The sequence below is a fragment of the Bufo bufo genome, chromosome 5, assembly GCF_905171765.1.
Source record: "Bufo bufo chromosome 5, aBufBuf1.1, whole genome shotgun sequence".
In the NCBI taxonomy this organism is placed as follows: Eukaryota; Metazoa; Chordata; class Amphibia; order Anura; family Bufonidae; genus Bufo; species Bufo bufo.
This window is the reverse complement of record NC_053393.1, coordinates 67,509,584-67,530,206: the sequence shown is the minus strand read 5'-3', so window position 1 is coordinate 67,530,206 and position 20,623 is coordinate 67,509,584. Positions and strand designations below refer to the sequence as shown.

General features: G+C 48.4%; 1 protein-coding gene across 2 annotated transcripts in view; it reads left to right on the top strand.

The window, feature by feature from the left end:
* DPY19L4 (dpy-19 like 4) overlaps positions 1-20,623 on the top strand; it is an 83,606-nt gene that overhangs the window by 11,768 nt on the left and 51,215 nt on the right. For both annotated transcript variants that reach the window (XM_040433054.1, XM_040433052.1), the window contains exons 5-6: positions 16,403-16,493; positions 19,793-19,914. In XM_040433054.1, the coding sequence (XP_040288988.1) occupies positions 16,403-16,493; positions 19,793-19,914 (213 nt within the window). The remainder of the gene's footprint in view (positions 1-16,402; positions 16,494-19,792; positions 19,915-20,623) is intronic.

The following is a 20,623-nucleotide window of genomic DNA, read 5'->3' as shown; positions in this document are numbered from 1 at the left end:
TCGCCGTGCAGGCGTAATTACAGCTCCTTCTTCCCATTCACTTGAATGGGACAGAGTGAATGGACAGAGGAGCTGTAATTACACCTGGTTGTGGCTGCATAACTAACAGTGAGCAGGTAAACAGTGAAGAGTACAACCCCCTTTTAAAAAAGAAAACGATAAATATCTGCTAAAAGGATTTTTTTCCATGCAAAAAGTGCATGGCATGCAAGAAATCGCAGAAGAACACTACTAAACTGACGCAGATAACAAATGGGGACGGCACATATGAGTATAGCATCAGAGACTATATAACGTGCAGTACAAAAGGAGTTATTTATGCAATAAAGTGTCCATGTGAAAAACTGTATATTGGACGTACAAAGAGACAGTTAAAAAAAGTGAACATCTGTATAATATTAACAAAAAATCTGAAGGGCATCCTCTTTCAAGGCACTTTAGAGAAAAACATAATGGGAAGTTTGAGGGGTCTTCATTTTTTGGGCTAGAAATAGTTAAAATGGATACACGGGGAGGAGACTATAATAAAAGTATGTCTAAAAAAAAGAAACACAATGGAATTTCAATATGAATACATTGGTTCCAAAGGGTTTAAATACAAGTTATTTGGTTTTGAATAGAAAAACTATCGGATTTGTGACGCTGGAGGTAATTAACATCGAAAGCAGGGACAATAAAAGGAGGCCATCAATAGCACCCGAATGATTCCCTGATGAAGAGCAGAGTTTTTGGGTGCTTACAGCAGCCCGTAGCTCAAAGTGGTGACGTCACCGGCTCCCTTTGCGAGCGTGAGTGTAATCGGAGTTTCGCTACCGGCCGGGGCGAACTCCAAACAGCCTTTTACCTGCAAAACCCTCTGCGCAGAAGAATCCGCATAGATCGATACCTTGGACAAAGCGGTACTTCAATTCCATACATCAGAAACAAGGTAATCTTGATGTCAAGGCTGATGTGGAACGGTACTACATGGTCCTAGTAAGTTGACAGTAAGGCTGGGTTCACACGGGCGTTGCGGGAAAATGTGCGGGTGCGTTGCGGGAACACCCGCGATTTTTCCGCGCGAGTGCAAAACATTGTAATGCGTTTTGCACTCTCTTGAGAAAAATCGCATGTTTGGTACCCAAACCCGAACTTCTTCACAGAAGTTTGGGCTTGGGATCGGTGTTCTGTAGATTGTATTATTTTCCCTTATAACATGGTTATAAGGGAAAATAATAGCATTCTGAATACAGAATGCATAGTAAAACAGCGCTGGAGGGGTTAAAAATAATAATAATAATTTAACTCACCTTAGTCCACTTGATCGCGTAGCCCGGCATCTCCTTCTGTCTCCTTTGTTGAATAGGACCTGTGGTGAGCATTAATTACAGGAACAGGACCTTTGATGACGTCACTCTGGTCATCACATGATCCATCACCATGGTAAAAGATCATGTGACGTACCATGTGATGACCGGAGTGACGTCATCAAAGGTCCTGTTCCTGTAATTAATGCTCACCACAGGTCCTATTCAACAAAGGAGACAGAAGGAGATGCCTGGCTACGCGATCAAGTGGACTAAGGTGAGTTAAATTATTATTATTATTTTTAACCCCTCCAGCGCTGTTTTACTATGCATTCTGTATTCAGAATGTTATTATTTTCCCTTATAACCATGTTATAAGGGAAAATAATAATGATCGGGTCTCCATCCCGATCGTCTCCTAGCAACCGTGCGTGAAAATCGAACCGCATCCGCACTTGCTTGCGAATGCTTGCGATTTTCACGCAAACCCATTCACTTCTTTGGGGCCTGCGTTGCGTAAAAAAAGCAGAATATAGAGCATGCTGCGATTTTCATGCAACGCACAAGTGATGCGTGAAAATCACCGCTCATCTGAACAGCCCCATAGAAATGAATGGGTCGGTATTCAGTGCAGGTGCAATGCGTTCACCTCACGCATCGCATCCGCGCGGAATACTCGCCCGTGTGAAAGGGGCCTAAGGGTTATCAGTAGAGTTGAGCGAACACCTGGATGTTCGGGTTCGAGAAGTTCGGCCGAACTTCCCGGAAATGTTCGGGATCCGAACCCGAACCGAACTTCGTCCCGAACCCGAACCCCATTGAAGTCAATGGGGACCCGAACTTTTGGGCACTAAAAAGGCTGTAAAACAGCCCAGGAAAGAGCTAGAGGGCTGCAAAAGGCAGCAACATGTAGGTAAATCCCCTGCAAACAAATGTGGATAGGGAAATGAATTAAAATAAAAATAAAAAAAATAAAAATGACCCAATATCAATTGGACAGAGGTCCCATAGCAGAGAATCTGGCTTCACGTCAGCAGAGAATCAGTCTCTTCATGCCATAGCAAAGAATCTGGCTTCATGTCAGCAGAGAATCAGTCTCTTCATGCCATAGCAGAGAATCTGGCTTCATGTCACCCACCACTGGAAGAGGCCACTGTCACATATTTAGGCCCCGGCACCCAGACAGAGGAGAGAGGTCCCGTAACAGAGAATCTGGCCTTATGTCAGCGCAGAATCTGTCTTCATGTCATAGCAGAGAATCAGGCTTCACGTCACCCACCACTGGAACAGGCCACTGTCACACATTTAGACCCAGGCAGAGGAGAGAGGTCCCGTAACAGAGAATCTGGCCTTATGTCAGCGCAGAATCTGTCTTCATGTCATAGCAGAGAATCAGGCTTCACGTCACCCACCACTGGAACAGGCCACTGTCACATATTTAGGCCCAGGCAGAGGAGAGAGGTCCCGTAACAGAGAATCTGGCCTTATGTCAGCGCAGAATCTGTCTTCATGTCATAGCAGAGAATCAGGCTTCACGTCACCCACCACTGGAACAGGCCACTGTCACATATTTAGGCCCCGGCACCCAGACAGAGGAGAGCGGTCCCGTAACAGAGAATCTGGCCTTATGTCAGCGCAGAATCTGTCTTCATGTCATAGCAGAGAATCAGGCTTCACGTCACCCACCACTGGAACAGGCCACTGTCACATATTTAGGCCCAGGCACCCAGGCAGAGGAGAGAGGTCCCGTAACAGAGAATCTGGCCTTATGTCAGCACAGAATCTGTCTTCATGTCATAGCAGAGAATCAGGCTTCACGTCACCCACCACTGGAACAGGCCACTGTCACACATTTAGGCCCAGGCACCTAGGCAGAGGAGAGAGGTCCCGTAACAGAGAATCTGGCCTTATGTCAGCGCAGAATCTGTCTTCATGTCATAGCAGAGAATCAGGCTTCACGTCACCCACCACTGGAACAGGCCACTGTCACACATTTAGGCCCCGGCACCCAGACAGAGGAGAGGTTCATTCAACTTTGGGTTGCCCCGCAATATAATGGTAAAATGAAAATAAAAATAGGATTGAATGAGGAAGTGCCCTGGAGTAGAATAATATATTGTTAAGGGGAGGTAGTTAATGTCTAATCTGCACAAGGGATGGACAGGTCCTGTGGGATCCATGTCTGGTTCATTTTTATGAACGTCAGCTTGTCCACATTGGCTGTAGACAGGCGGCTGCGTTTGTCTGTAATGACGCCCCCTGCCGTGCTGAATACACGTTCAGACAAAACGCTGGCCGCTGGGCAGGCCAGCACCTCCAAGGCATAAAAGGCTAGCTCTGGCCACGTGGACAATTTGGAGACCCAGAAGTTGAATGGGGCCGAACCATCAGTCAGTACGTGGAGGGGTGTGCACAGGTACTGTTCCACCATGTTAGTGAAATGTTGCCTCCTGCTAACACGTTCCGTATCAGGTGGTGGTGCAGTTAGCTGTGGCGTGGTGACAAAACTTTTCCACATCCCTGCCATGCTAACCCTGCCCTCAGAGGAGCTGGCCGTGACACAGCTGCGTTGGCGACCTCTTGCTCCTCCTCTGCCTTCGCCTTGGGCTTCCACTGGTTCCCCTGTGACATTTGGGAATGCTCTCAGTAGCGCGTCTACCAACGTGCGCTTGTACTCGCGCATCTTCCTATCACGCTCCAGTGTAGGAAGTAAGGTGGGCACATTGTCTTTGTACCGGGGATCCAGCAGGGTGGCAACCCAGTATTCCGCACACGTTAAAATGTGGGCAACTCTGCTGTCGTTGCGCAGGCACTGCAGCATGTAGTCGCTCATGTGTGCCAGGCTGCCCAGAGGTAAGGACAAGCTGTCCTCTGTGGGAGGCGTATCGTCATCGTCCTGTGTTTCTCCCCAGCCACGCACCAGTGATGGGCCCGAGCTGCTTTGGGTGCCACCCCGCTGTGAACATGCTTCATCCTAATCCTCCTCCACCTCCTCCTCATCCTCGTCCTCCAGTAGTGGGCCCTGTCTGGCCACATTTGTACCTGGCCTCTGGTGTTGCAAAAAACCCCCCTCTGAGTCACTTCAAAGAGACTGGCCTGAAAGTGCTAAAAATGACCCCTCTTCCTCCTCCTCCTCCTCCTGGGCCACCTCCTCTTCCATCATCGCCCTAAGTGTTTTCTCAAGGAGACATAAAAGTGGTATTGTAACGCTGATAACGGCGTCATCGCCACTGGCCATGTTGGTGGAGTACTCGAAACAACGCAACAGGGCACACAGGTCTCGCATGGAGGCCCAGTCATTGGTGGTGAAGTGGGTCTGATCCGCAGTGCGACTGACCCGTGCGTGCTGCAGCTGAAACTCCACTATGGCCTGCTGCTGCTCGCACAGTCTGTCCAGCATATGCAAGGTGGAGTTCCACCTGGTGGGTACGTCGCATATGAGGCGGTGAGCGGGAAGGCCGAAGTTACGCTGTAGCGCAGACAGGCGAGCAGCGGCAGGGTGTGAACGCCGGAAGCGCGAACAGACGGCCCGCACTTTATGCAGCAGCTCTGACATGTCGGGGTAGTTGCGAATGAACTTCTGCACCACCAAATTCAGCACATGCGCCAGGCAAGGGATGTCCCAGAGCTGCAACGAGATTTCGCCCATTATCGCACACCACCAGGCCGGGCTTGAGGCTCACCGGCAGCAACCACTCGTCGGTCTGTTGTTCTATACCCCGCCACAACTCCTGTGCGGTGTGGGGCCTGTCCCCCAAACATATGAGTTTCAGAATGGCCTGCTGACGTTTACCCCGGGCTGTGCTGAAGTTGGTGGTGAAGGTGTGTGGCTGACTGGATGAGCAGGTGGAAGAAGAGGAGGAGGAAGCTGAGTAGGAGGAGGAGGAGACAGGAGGCAAAGAATGTTGCCCTGCGATCCTTGGCGGCGGAAGGACGTGCGCCAAACAGCTCTCCGTCTGGGGCCCAGCCGCCACTACATTTACCCAGTGTGCAGTTAGGGAGATATAGCGTCCCTGGCCGTGCTTACTGGTCCACGTATCTGTTGTTAGGTGGACCTTGCCACAGATGGCGTTGCGCAGTGCACACTTGATTTTATCGGACACTTGTTTGTGCAGGGAAGGCACGGCTCTCTTGGAGAAGTAGTGCCGGCTGGGAACAACATACTGTGGGACAGCAAGTGACATGAGCTGTTTGAAGCTGTGTGTGTCCACCAGCCTAAATGACAGCATTTCATAGGCCAGTAGTTTAGAAATGCTGGCATTCAGGGCCAGGGATCGAGGGTGGCTAGGTGAGAATTTACGCTTTCTCTCAAATGTTTGTGAGATGGAGAGCTGAACGCTGCCGTGTGACATGGTTGAGATGCTTGGTGACGCAGGTGGTGGTGTTGGTGGTACATCCCATGTTTGCTGGGCGGCAGGTGCCAACGTTCCTCCAGAGGCAGAGGAAGAGGCCGAGGCGGTGGCAGCAGCAGCAGAAGAGGCCGAGGCGGTGGCAGCAGCAGCAGAAGAGGCCGAGGCGGTGGCAGCAGCAGCAGAAGAGGCCGAGGCGGCGGCAGCAGCAGAAGAGGCCGAGGCGGCAGCAGCAGAAGAGGTAGCAGGGGGAGCCTGAGTGACTTCCTTGTTTTTAAGGTGTTTACTCCACTGCAGTTCATGCTTTGCATGCAGGTGCCTGGTCATGCAGGTTGTGCTAAGGTTCAGAACGTTAATGCCTCGCTTCAGGCTCTGATGGCACAGCGTGCAAACCACTCGGGTCTTGTCGTCAGCACATTGTTTGAAGAAGTGCCATGCCAGGGAACTCCTTGAAGCTGCCTTTGGGGTGCTCGGTCCCAGATGGCGGCGGTCAGTAGCAGGCGGAGTCTCTTGGCGGCGGGTGTTCTGATTTTGCCCACTGCTCCCTCTTTTGCTACGCTGTTGGCTCGGTCTCACCACTGCCTCTTCCTCCGAACTCTGAAAGTCAGTGGCACGACCTTCATTCCATGTGGAGTCTAGGACCTCATCGTCCCCTGCATCGTCTTCCACCCAGTCTTGATCCCTGACCTCCTGTTCAGTCTGCACACTGCAGAAAGACGCAGCAGTTGGCACCTGTGTTTCGTCATCATCAGAGACGTGCTGAGGTGGTATTCCCATGTCCTCATCATCAGGAAACATAAGTGGTTGTGCGTTAGTGCATTCTATCTCTTCCACCCCTGGGGAAGGGCTAGGTGGATGCCCTTGGGAAACCCTGGCAGCAGAGTCTTCAAACAGCATAAGAGACTGCTGCATAACTTAAGGCTCAGACAGTTTCCCTGATATGCATGGGGGTGATGTGACAGACCAATGGGCTTGGTTTTCATGCGCCATCTGTGCGCTTTCTGCAGAAGACTGGGTGGGAGATAATGTGAACGTGCTGGATCCACTGTCGGCCACCAAATTGACTAATGCCTGCACCTGCTCAGGCCTTACCATCCTTAGAACGGCATTGGGCCCCACCAAATATCGCTGTAAATTCTGCTGGCTACTGGGACCTGAGGTAGTTGGTTCACTAGGACGTGTGGCTGTGGCAGAACGGCCACGTCCTCTCCCAGCACCAGAGGGTCCACTAACACCACCACGACCATGTCCGCGTCCGCGTCCCTTATTAGATGTTTTCCTCATTGTTCCCGTTCACCACAATTTTGAGAATGGCAAATTTGGGAATGCTTTTTCAACCCAGAACAAAAAGTCTGCTTTTACGGTCACTACAAATAACTTGACCAGCTAAAACAGTACAGATTTGGTTGAATAGAGATGTGAGACCTGTTTTTTTTTGCACTGTGTGACAGTTATAGGTTTATTCACAGAATCACACTTCTATCAGCACGCTAGCGTGTGTCTTAGGTTTTTCTGAATGACACTATCAATACCTTCAATGTAAGATTTTCTTTTTGGGATAGATTTCAAGTAGGCCTCAAATACCAGAAACTAGTTATTTTGAGAATGGCAAATTTGGGAATGCTTTTTCAACCCAGAAAAAAAAGTGTGCTTTTACGGTCAAAACAAATAACTTGACCAGCTAAAACAGTACAGATTTGGTTGAATAGAAATGTCAGGTCTATTTTTTAGGCGCTGGGTGACAGGCTCAACTTGCCCCTGATGTAGTATATGGCCAAAAAATAACCACACTATTGATGGTTAAATGCACTTGGGTGACACAGGCTCAGCCTGCACCAGATGTAGTATATGGCCAAAAAATAATCAGACTGTTGATGGTTAAATGCACTTGGGTGACACAGGCTCAGCCTGCAGCTGATGTAGTATATGGCCAAAAAATAACCAGACTGTTGATGGTTAAATGCACTTCGGTGACACAGGCTCAGCCTGCAGCTGATGTAGGATATAGCACAAAATAACCACACTATCGATGGTTAAATACACTTGGTGATAGCTCGTGCTGGCGCACCACAAGTCACAAAATGGCCGCCGATCACCCCAGAAAAAAAGTGATCTAAAAACGCTCTGGGCAGCCTCAAAAAAGTGAGCAAGTCAATAATAGCACTTCAATGATCCACAGCTGCAGATCGATCACAGAATGAAGTCTTTTGGAGGAGTTAATCTGCTTAATCTCGCCCTAACGTCGCAGCTGCAACCTCTCCCTATACTGATCATAGCAGAGTGACGTGCGGCGCTACGTGACTCCAGCTTAAATAGAGGTTGGGTCACATGGTGCACTGGCCAATCACAGCCATGCCAATAGTAGGCATGGCTGTGATGGCCTCTTGGGCCAAGTAGTATGACGCTTGTTGATTGGCTGCTTTGCAGCCTTTCAAAAAGCGCCAAGAAAGCACCGAACCCGAACCCGGACTTTTACGAAAATGTTCGGGTTCGGGTCCGTGTCACGGACACCCCAAAATTCGGTACGAACCCGAACTATACAGTTTGGGTTCGCTCATCCCTAGTTATCAGTGATAGGCTGAGCGCTGTGTCATTGTATCTACATAAAAAGTGATTTGTTAAGTTTTCTGTGGCAGCTATTACGGAGCTGTGTAGACACTGCTGTTTGCTTGTTGTAATTAGCGCTGGTGGTTAATTTATTCAATAATTTAAATACAATCAAAAATTAATCAATGTAAGTTTCAATGATCTACAATGATATGCAGGAAAACTGTAGTACCCAAAATCTGCCACTAGATGGTGCCAACAGGACATTAATAACACCAAGATCAGCATCTCACACTATATTATCCAACCCGTACAAGAATGCAATGCTGCTTAAAATTATGAGAGCTATATATCAATTAAGCACAGAAACTCAACCAAGAAAATGACAGATACGAGCCCTTGCTCTGCCCAAAATGATGACCAATCTCAGATTGTATAAGTAGTTTTGCAATGAAACTTTTAAATTATCGGCTTGATATGAAACTACGGAATATAAAGATTCCCAACAAAGAAGCTCTCTTGTTATCAATATTAGATCATGTATTTAGTGATATGCATATTCACTGAATGTCGCTGATACTGAGTATCAAGCCAATTAATTTATACCAATACTACATAAAACAAAATATACATTACCCAAGGGTCAAGTGATGTGCAGAGTTTTGGGGAAGTCTGCTCTCAAGAGTTTTCCCGATAATCAAGATCTTTCTCGTGCATGGCATTGGGGGACACAGCACCATGGGTATATGTCCAACTACCACTAGGAGGCGACACTAGACATAAAAAGTGTTGGCTCCTCCCCGTTGGGCTATACCCTCTCCACAGACACTAGGAAGCTCAGTTTTGTTCTAGTGTCCATAGGAGGCAGACCTGACCTGCTTTTTTGTGCAGGTCATCCTGCTACCTTTTTTATTTTATTTTTTCTTTAATCATTTTTTCTTTCTCTGCAGGTTTCGGCCTGCGGCAGGGGTGGCTCCATCGTGTTCCACTTTAGTTGCCCCCCTGCGGGCGCGTACTCAGGTACCTGGCAGCCACCCAGTCCCCAAATCTGCTTCCGCAGTGGAATTCCGGCAGTCCCACGGTTCCCGTGTTGAGTCTGCCGAGGGGGTGGTTACTGCTGCGCCTGAAGACGTCTGAGGGTGAGTATGTTAGATTAGGGATCCCATCCTCCTTCCCGGGCCTGGACGCGTTCCCCCCTCATGTTCCCTACCCGGATACATGATACAGCTTTTATTGCTGTGGGACAATGCCTTGCCTCTGATAAGCTGCCTTGCCTCTGCTGCTGATAATTCAGGCAATATCCTGGCCCCTGAAGCCCCTGGCCTTCCGTTTTTTCTCTCCCTGGGGGTCTCTTCCTCAGCTCTCTCCCCCACCTGGCCCCCGTTCGTCGCGGCAATTCTGGGGCACTATCGCGGTCGCGGCCGTTCGCTCCCGGCCGCGCTCCATTACTTTAGTCCCCGGCTTTTCGGGCCTACTAGACCGCAACTCCCCGCCCACTTTCTCTCTTCCCGGGCTTTTCTCCGTCTCCTCCCCTCCGTGGGGGGAGCCTGGGAGGGGCCTCTTCTGCCTGCCAAGCCGGCCCCAGGTTCTCTGCTCTCTCTCTGAGGGGCGGTTCTTTCTCCGGCTGTCGGCTCCTTCTTTCTCCGGTCGCCGGCTCCTGCTATCTCCGGTCGCCATCTTCTGCGCTCGGTGCGCAGCACAACTCCTGGGGTCCGGTAGGCAGCCTCTGGCTGAATTGCTCCACAGGCCCCTTCCCTCTCTCCCCTCTCTATTGCTGCATTTTCCTGCAGCCCTGCCACCTGAATGTGGTTTCCTGCCTACTATATAGCTGCTGCAGCACCTCTTGGGAAATGTTGTTTCCGGGGTTAGATAGGTCAGCCCTGCTGCTCTATGGGGCCTCCTCTCCCAGCCTCTGTATCGGATCGCCACGATTTCGTGCGTCCGTTGTCTACGGAGGTTTCCACGTGGTAGGGCCCCCCCCTCCCACGCGAATGGGCTCTCTCCATGGCGATCCTTCAGTCCCTGGCGGATTCGCTGGAGCGCTACCTACAAATTGCGGTCTCCTTCCCCCCTGAGCCACGCGCACGCTAAGATACAGGGTCCCGCAAGGAGTAGCCCATGGACCACCCTTGGGTGGTCTCAACTAGCTTCCACCCCTCCCCGGCATCCTCGGGTCCCCCAGGACAGGCCGGAGCCTGGTGACGAAGCCTTCTCTGTCAGTTGCCTCTGGGGACACCTCTGCACCGATTTCCTCGGAACAGAGCATCAGGCGGTCTTCCACCGTGCAGAATCCCTCTGCGTGGTCAAGTCAAACGTGCATGGTGGTACCTACCCTACCAGGTTTGGTGCCCCTCTGGTGGACTTTCTGATGGCGCCCTCCTGCCTGCACAGGTAATTACCGCACAGGTAAGGCAGCCGTCACCGTGCTTAGCAACTGGGACACCTACGCGGTGTCTCTGGTATGTACGCCCTCGTAGGCTGTGCACGACAGACCTTCCTGGCCCCTATCCAGGGGCTATGTTCTAGGCAAGCTGATAATTCAGGCAAACGCCACTTGTAGGGTTGGCTCCCCTTCTCGGCCTCTAAAGGTTCTTTTGTAATGCCTGTACCAGAGAATACAGGCCGGCTTCTATGCCGTGGCGATTACATCTGTCTGTTTCCAGCTGCCTTATTACTTTCATAGGTAGAGCTCCTGCTGACTGGTTAGGTGTTCCATGCGGCACTATTTCCCCCTACCGGGCGAGATATACAGGCCGCCTTCAATTGCCGTAGCAATTGCACCTGTCTGTTTCCAGCCACCTTGCTCCCTTCCTGGGCAGAGTCCCTACACCATCTCCTGATGCTGTATCCAGTATCCCTGGCGGGCTCTATTGTTCTGTGCGGCACTATTTCTCCCTTCCGGCGAGATATAGAGGCCACTCTCAATTGCTTTGCAATTGCCTCTGTTTGGTTCTAGTGGGCACCAGGCTGCCACCTTGTGCCCTTCATTTTTATTTAACCTCTCTATCTCCAGGAGCTGTTGCCGTTGCTTCTGTCTGGCCTTATGGTGTACCTTGCGGCACTATTTCTGCCTTACTGGACGAGATATTAAGGCCACTTTGTAGTGCCGTTGCCACTGCAACCTCATCTAGAGTGCACCAAACAGCCATCTTCCTCCCTTCTTAGGTGAGTTCCTGCACCGTCTCTGATGCTGCAGTCGTTACGCCTGTCGGGCTCTATGGTGTGCCATGCGGCCCTGTTTCCCTCTTTTTAGGTGAAATAGAGGGCATTCTTCAGTTGCCATTGCACTTACCTTGTTGTGGTGTGCACCTGTCGTTCCTTGTGGTACCATGTGGCCCTATTTTTCCCTTCCCGAGCGAAATATAGGTGCCATAGCTAACGTGGCAGCCGTTGTACTTCTTCTCTGGTCCTAGGGTGCTCCATGTGGACCCATCGCTCTAATCTTAGACCTAGTACCTCGGCCATCTCCAGATGCTGTACCCTTTGCACTGGTCTGGTCGTATCTCTACACTACACAGCCTCATTTCTACCTTACAGGTTGAGGACCTGTACCCTCCAAATGCGGTCGCATTCCTGGATGCTGTGGCTTTGTTTCCACCCTCCTTAGTGTGCAACATGCAGCCACCTTACCTCGGTTTTCGGCGTGTATTTTTAGTACCCACGTGCTGGGTCCTATGGTGCAATCTGTGGCCCATACGGTTTCTGTATTACTGGGTGCTTCCTTCCCCGGGCTCTAATCTGTGCTGCGGATGTTGGTTACTTCCCTTTTCGGCATCCTGGTTCAGCACGCATATGGTAGCCATATCTGGCAGGGGTGGGCCAGCCCAACCTCCTCCTTGTCGGTCTATTTCTACTTCTGGTGTACGTAGCTTGCTGAGCACCGGCCGCTGCAGCGGTTTTCGGCCATCACTTGATGTCCTCCGCCACACGGAATCCTCCTGGGGTCAGCGACATATCCTCGCTGGACAACCTCGCTGGACGTCCTCCCTGATGAGTTAGGGACAGAACCACTGAGCGTCACACACCTGCCTGGTAGGTGAATTTTCTGCTGATTGCTCTGACATAGGACAGGGTTCCGTAGTTCCTTCTGGGTCCGGGTGTTCCCTTATTTCTATGCTTAGTTGTACTATCTATCAGAGGGCAGTCCTTTGGGACCTTGCTATTGTCCTCGCCCATCTGGTACTCTCTCCCCCTGGGAGCCTTCTGTATGTCGGTCGCAGCTGGTTTCTACATTTCGTGTAGTCACTCCCGCTTCTTTTATTGCGACTTCACCATTCCTTATGCATATGGGCGTCTGTTGTTTTAGTGGTACAACCCAAGCCGCTGTATTTGCCCTCCCCGGGATAATGTATGCTGATTGCTAGCCACTATTCTTTGAATGGCTAGTTGTCCATGGCCAATTCCTTCCCATGGGGGGGTTCTTTTCATTTTTTCTTGGATATTCTGGTTTTTGTTGTCCTCTGGTGGTTCAGTTCCTGGTTCCTTGTGAGCCCATTGCGGGTTCTCCTTTCTGGAGTTCCTGTCACCGTTCATCTGTTCACACAGATTCTGTAGGATTATCGTTGTTTGGGAGGGGCCTGGGTTGATTGTTTCCCTTGCGGGTTCCAATAGCCTCTTGGACCTCATGGGATTCATGTCTGTCTTCCCATCCTCCCACTTCAAGTACCTGGTGTTGAGTGGTTTAGTGCTACGGTTTGCATTTCCACCTCATGGTCTCCTTCGGGAGGGACTGCCTCCTGTTTGTAGAGCCTTCCTCCTTAGACTTTTGGGAGTACTCTCCTTCTCCTCCCATGTCTCTCAGTCCAGTGTATCCCTGCTGAGATTTCCTTGCCCTGCATCTCCCTGATACTTCATTTGGCCGGAGTTCCTCCGGTCTTGCGCTTCTCAGCGATTATTTTATTTTCAGGGGCTCTTTCCTCGTCTCCTGGTTTTGGGATGCAGGTCTTCTCTTATTTTTTTCTTTTTACCTGGCCTTTACTTCGTACCCCCTCCCTTTCCAAGGGTTGGGGGTTTCCCTTAGCGCCTTTGGGAGTTTTCTCTCTCCAATAGGACGTTTATCTTCATCACCTGCTTCGCGGGGGGGGGGGGGGGAAGTCCTGCTCCCTTCATATGTGAGCCTTGCTATGGCTTCCCTCTCTCCAGTGTGCCCCTGCTGAGATTTCCTGGGCTTGCATCTGGTTCCCTGATAATGAGTTTCGCCAGAGTTTCTCCGGTCTTGCGCTTCTCAGCGATATTTTGTTTTCAGAGGCTCGTTCCTCGTCTCCTGGTTGGGGATGCAGGTCTTGTCTTTTCTCTCTTCCTGGTTTTTACCTACAACCCCCTCCCCTTCCAGGGGTTGGCGGTTTCCCTTAGCGCCTTTAGGATCTTTTCCTTTCAATAGGGCGCTTAGCTTTTTCACCTGCTTTGCGGTGAGAGGAGACCTGCTCCACTCACATGTGAGCCTTGCTATAGCTTCACACTCTCGTTTGGCCTTCAGTGATTCCAATTTCCCTTGCTCCCCTGGCCCTTCAGGGGTTGACCTCACGGTGTTTGTGCTTTCGCCTGAGACAATTGGGATGTTGGGTAGATCCGATACGCGATGCTGTCCTACTTTCACTCCAGCCTTCGGCTGAGCTGGGTGTTCCTTTGCCTTCTTCTTGCATTTGGGACCTTCTCCCAGGCATTTGGCCTGGGGTGCTGGCAGTCGTCACTGTGGCCTCCTTGGAGTTTCTCCCTTGTTATGAGGCTTCCTGCCTATTCCGTGCTTTTCTCCTGTTGGGTCACATGGTTCTCCCGCACCTGTATGCCCACAGGTGGCATGGTTGTTCTTCCCACCCTCGGGGACTGCTTTGGGACGTCCCATGGTGCTGTGTCCCCCAATGCCATGCACGAGAAAATTGGATTTTTTGTACTCACCGTAAAATCCTTTTCTCATAGTAGGCATTGGGGGACACAGATCCCTCCCTATGTTGTTTTACTTCCGCTTCTCCGGGCTGGTCTCTTGATCTTTCCCGGTACGGGAGTTGTTGGTTCCTTGCTTTTCTTCTCTCTCCTACTGCTTTTGGTACAAACTGAGCTGCCTAGTGTCTGTGGAGAGGGTATAGCCCAACGGGGAGGAGCCAACACTTTTTATGTCTAGTGTTGCCTCCTAGTGGTAGTTGGACATATACCCATGGTGCTGTGTCCCCCAATGCCTACTACGAGAAAAGGATTTTACGGTGAGTACAAAAAATCCAATTTTTCCAGGGGTCTCCCTTTCTTTCTTTGTTTTTCCCTCCTTCCTTTCCTTTTCTTTTTTTTCTTTCTTACCACCTGTATGTGGTTTCTTAACCAAAAACTTATCAGATGAACACACATTCCTAGTTTGGAACTTTCCAATCATTGTCGGATAGGCATGTACATTGATAAGGGGCGTGATGTCAAAACACTACCCAGAATGCACTTGACTTATAAAACCTATAATAATATGAATAAACCTTGTTTTCTCACAGAGATATCCGTGCCTCCTCTGCTACACCAATGGTTAACTGGTTGTTAGTAAAACGCCACATCTTTATAAATATAACAAAGTCCATACTTAAACTGTTTTGATTGTAGGAATATATACGTCCCTAAAATATATACGATAATGGATATATAAATGTCCTTAAAAAGACGTAATAATATAACCCAATACATATGTCTTATTGATTTTCTTATACAAACCTAAGGTTGATTATAAGTGTCCATAGATATCACAGACTTTCTGCTTATTAGCAAATAGCAAACTGTAGATGTAATTAGCACCACCTGCGTCCATGGAATCCTTATCTCAGAGCTGAGAGACAAACTTTGATACATGAATATATACTTTGAGGAACATCTTGACAATTCTCACACTGTGGAATTCATGTTCAGATAAGAAATTCAATGAAGCCTCTACTTCTGCAGGTGTTGTGTATCTTCTAACTGTCTAAATATATAATTAATTGTTACAATAACATTAGCTCTCTTGAACGACGCAGTAATCTTCCCATGCACTTACTTCGGCCTACATTAAAAATCCATACAAAATAGTGAATATAAACCAACATTGCTCTTAAAGGCAATGAATATCCATTATAACTAGAATAAGTAAATATAACTCTTTACACTTCCGAAAAGGCATAACATAGTGGACATTACAGAATTTAGATGCCATGTGATCATTGCAGCTAAAGGATGAAAAACCCAGAAGTACATACTTCTGGGTTAAGACCGGCATCCCCGTGCGGCGATCGGGGAAGCTGGTCATTATTTCTAATAGGCTTGGTCTCTGTGTAGAGACCCATCGTATTAGAGCTGCAGTTACTATGTTGGGCAGGCTTAGGAAATGAGTAGGGTTTTTTTTGTTTTCTCCATGCTGTTTAGCAGCGTAAGAAAGAAATGTACAGGTTCTCCTTCAGGTGTGTCAGGCCTAACAGTGTATTGTATGGCTGAGTGCCTAAAACATCCTGTCTATCCCAGGCACTGTAGATGTATGAAAGCATTTTGACATTTGTTTGATTTGGCCAAGTATGGCTCCATACTGGTTTGGCTGATAACCCTAGCCATGTTTCAAGACTTTTTAATGGGTCAGACACTGACTTACAGGGTAGCTCTGAGTAGATGGCACTGGAGAGACCATTTTTCTGCTACTGGAGTACAGTTAAGGCCTGTTTCTCACTTTTGTTTTGGTTTCCAGCTTTGAGATCCGACAGGGGATCTTAAACCTGGACCAAAATGGTTTGATGTTTACACACCAGGATGCAACAGTTCCATTAGGATGCAGTTGTGTTACATTGAAACAGAACACACCAGATCTGGCACTAAAATCAATGTAAGTCAATGATTCCGGATCTGTTTTTTTCAGATCTGAAAAAACAGATCCAGCATCATTGAGTTACATTGATTTTGCTGGTGGATCTGGTTTGTTCCGTTTTGCAGACCGGACACAAAACCGCAGCGCTTTTGAGTCCAGTCAAAAAATGCAACGCGTCCTGATCGGTTCTGTCCCCATTGATAATGAATGGGGACAAAACGGAACTGTTTTGTGCTCTGCCGGATCTCAAAACCAGAGTGCCGCAACGCAAGTGTGAAACAGCCCTAATTTACATACTTTTTCCAGGTGTCACTGCCCTAATGACCTACTACACCAGTGGGATCTCCACAAGGAGAACCAGTAGCTTCCTGTACCGAGGACTCAGATAAATGAATTGCTTCTCATTATTTTCTCTTCTCTAGGATCTTGAGCGGGAAATCACTTTCCAGGGGGATGGAGCTGTTTACTATTCTTTTTATAAGGACATGCTGAGGGCACCGTCATTTGAAAGAGGTACAGAAGATTAATGAGTTTTCTAAGGCTTGGCCTCCACAGGGTCACCTGCACATTGAAGGTTAACCAAGGCCGAAACGCAAGCTAATCCTCTTAACAGAGTTGGCATAATTGTGTAGAGATCACATACTGTTTGACAAGTGTAGACTGACGGCAATGACACAAACTGTGTAAAAAAAGAAATAAATCCAAAAATAGAGGCTAGAGATTCAGTGGTGTGTGTGAGTTTTTTATGTCCTCAAAAGTCCATGTTATTTGCACACAACACAGCGATATAGTACATTTTCAAGGGAATGTTTGCAGGATTTCTTACTTGGCCAAAAATCTGGATCAAGTTTGGCGCATTTTAAGCCACACAGTTTTCAGCTTAGTCGCACCTAGTTTCTGCAAAGCTGGAAAAAGCATTTAAAACCCTTAAAGATTCCGGTTAAATAAAATTTTCCCCTATCCACAGGATTGGGGATAACTATAAGATTGGTGGGGGTCCTACTGCTGGGACTCCCATGGGTCATGAGAACAGGGACCTCGTACCCCCTGGAGCCCCGAAATGACAGGAGTGGTTGTTCGGCCATGGGCTCAGCTGCTCCATTTATTTTTGTTCCAAATTTGGCTATTTCTTTGGAACTCCCATAAAACTGAATGGAGCAGCTGCCCGACCAACCTCGAAATTCATTTTGGGGGGCTCCACGTGGAACAGTGTCCACATTCTCATGATTGGTGAGGGTCTCCAACAATCTAATAGTTATCCCCTATCCTGTGGACAGGGGATAACTTTGCATAACCAGAATACCTCTTTAGGGTTCATTCACACGTCCGCAAGTTTTTTTGCAGTCCACAAATTGTGGATCCGCAAAATAGGGACACCGGCCATATGCGTTCCGCATTTTGCAGACCGCACATGGCCGGCACTATAATAGAAATGCCTTTTCTTCTCAGTGTCTGCGGACAAGGATAGGACATGTTCTATTTTTTTGCGGGGCCGTGGAACGCAAGTGCGGATGCAGACAGCACACTGTGTGCTGTCCACATCATTTCCGGCCCCATATTTTTTTTCGTTTACATTCCGTTTTTTGCATTCTGTATACGGAACTATTCATTTTAATGGATCCACAAAAAAATCAGAAGGTACTCCGTATGCCTTCCGTTTCCGTATTTTTTTCGTTCAAAGATAGAACATGTCTTTTTATTGTCCGCATAAGGCTTCCTTAACACGAGCGTATGGATTTTTTTGTATTTTGCGGGCCGCAAAAAACGGATCCGCAAAAAATACGGATGACATCCGTGTGCATTCTGTTTTTTGCGGAACGGAACATCTGGCCCCTAGGGGTACTTTCACACTTGCGTTAAAGTTTTCCGGTATTGAGTTCCGTCCTCGGGGCTCAATACCGGAAAAAAACTGATCAGTTTTATCCTAATGCATTCTGAATGGAGAGCAATCTGTTCAGGATGCATCAGTTCAGTCACTCTTAATTTTTTTGGCCAGAGAAAATACTGCGGCATGCTGCAGTTTTCTCTCCAGCCAAAAATCCTGAACACTTCCCGGAATGCCGAATCCGGCATTAATTTCCATTGAAATGCATTAATGCCGGATCCGGCCCCAAGTGTTCTGGCAAAACAGATCCGGTTTTGCGGTCTGCGCATGCACAGACCTTTAAAAATGGAAAAAAAATAAATACCGGATCCGTTTTTCCTGGTGACAACTGGAAAGACGGATACGGTATTGCAATGCATTTGCTAGATGGATCCGCATCCGGATCCGTCTGACAAATGCATCCGTTTGCATCCGGATTGCCGGATCCGGCAGGCAGTTCCAGCGACGGAACTGCCTGCTGGAATCCTCTGCTGCAAGTGTGAAAGTACCCTAATAGAACAGTACTATCCTTGTCCGTTATGCAGAGAATAATAGGACAGGTTCTATCTTTGAACGGAAATACGGAAACGGAAGGCATACGGAGTACCTTCCGTTTTTTTTTTTTTTTTTGCAGATCCATTGAAATGAATGGTTCCGTATACGGTCAATTCCGCAAAAACCGGAATGCAGACAGATTACATCCGTATTTTTTGCTGATCGTTTTTTTGCGGACCGCAAAATACAGAAAAAGACATACGGTTGTGTGCAAGAGGACTAAGGCAGCTGTACCAGAATTCTGGTTCGGTCTGAAAAAAAAATGAAAATAAAAAAACCACATGACCTGCATAAAATTTCTAAAGTGTCACTAAAGCCAAAAATACCTCCAGTACTAGGCCCCTTTCACACGGGGAGTATTCCGCGCAGTGATTTTCACGCATCACTTGTGCGTTGCGTGAAAATCGCAGCATGCTCTATATTCTGCGTTTTTCACGCAACGCAGGCCCCATAGAAGTGAATGGGGTTGCGCGAAAATCGAAAGCATCCGCAAGCAAGTGCGGATGCGGTGCGATTTTCACGCACGGTTGCTAGGAGACCATCGGGATGGAGACCCGATCATTATTATTTTCCCTTATAACATGGTTATAAGGGAAAATAATAGCATTCTGAATACAGAATGCAAAGTAAACTAGCGCTGGAGGGGTTAAAAAAATAAAAAAATAAATAATAATTTAACTCACCTTAATCCACTTGATCGCGGAGCCGGCATCTCCTTCTGTCTTCATCTTAGCTGTGTGCAGGAAAAGGATTTGTGGTGACGTTACTCCGGTCATCACATGGTCCATCACATGATCCATCACCATGGTAAAAGATCATGTGATGGATCATGTGATGACCGGAGTGACGTCACCACAGGTCCTGTTCCTCCACACAGCTAAGATGAAGACAGAAGAGATGCCGGCTCCGCGATCAAGTGGATTAAGGTGAGTTAAATTATTATTATTTTTTTAACCCCTTCAGCCCTATTTTACTATGCATTCTGTATCCAGAATGTATTATTTTCCCTTATAACATGGTTATAAGGGAAAATAATAGCAATCTACAGAACACCGATCCCAAGCCCGAACTTCTGTGAAGAAGTTCGGGTTTGGGTACCAAACATGTGCGATTTTTCTCACTCGAGTGCAAAACGCATTACAATGTTTTGCACTTGAGGCGGAAAAATCGTGCATGTTCCCGCAACGCACCCGCACCTTTTCCCGCAACGCACGTGTGAAAGAGGCCTTAAGGCACTGAATAGTTTCAGAATGTGCTGTCGTGTACGCTCGTACAGAGCCGGTGATGTAAGGCACAGCTAAGTGGCGCCACGAAAAATAAATTTGTGCAGTGATTTGTGGCTTGTATTTATAAGTGCTGTGTTAGCTTTTGTGTTTCTTTGGTGTTTTTCCAGGTGTATTTGAGCTGGCGTACAACAATAGGACTGTACCTATGAAAACTATTAATGCCGTGCAGCAGATGACTCTGTACCCGGAGCTCTTAGCCAGTGCCCTGTACCAGTTGTCTGGAAGTCAGGTAAACGTACACATTGTTAGCGTTTGCATCCGGCTTGAGTGATCCTGTGTTACCATATTACAGTTGCGCCTCTCTCCCTCCCTATGAGATTGACAGGATCAGTCCTCCTCACTGCTCCGATGCCTGGCCCTGAAATCTCATCCATGTGCCGGTGGTAGTAATTTCGGCGCATGCTCAAGATTTCAACAATTGCATCTAGCTTCTACATTCCTCTGACTGCTTTATTTGCATAAAGCCAGAATACCCCTTTAGGCCTCATGAACATGACTGTATCCATTTTGCAGTTTGCAGACTGTGGATCTGCAAAATACAAATTCCGACCGCGTGCATGCCACATATCCCTCTTGTCCACAAAACGGGCATGAATTGGACATGTTCTGCAATTTGCAGGATTTACCGACCTGTAGAAGCCGAATGGATCCATGTGTGATCCGCAAACCTTTAAAGGGGTTTTGCCATCACATACAATGGGGGCATGTCGCTAGGATATACCCCCATTGTCTGATACACGAGAACGGAGTGGGGAAATTAATGTAGGGCGCACTGCGCATATGGGAGCAGCGCTTTGTGGTGGGGTCCTCCAGCCACTGCTCTCCCCGCTCCGTTCTTGTAGGTGCGGGTCCCAGCGGTGGGACCTTCGCCTATCAGACAATGGGGGCATATCTTAGCGAGGTGCCCCCATAGTATGCGATGGGAATACCCCTTTAAC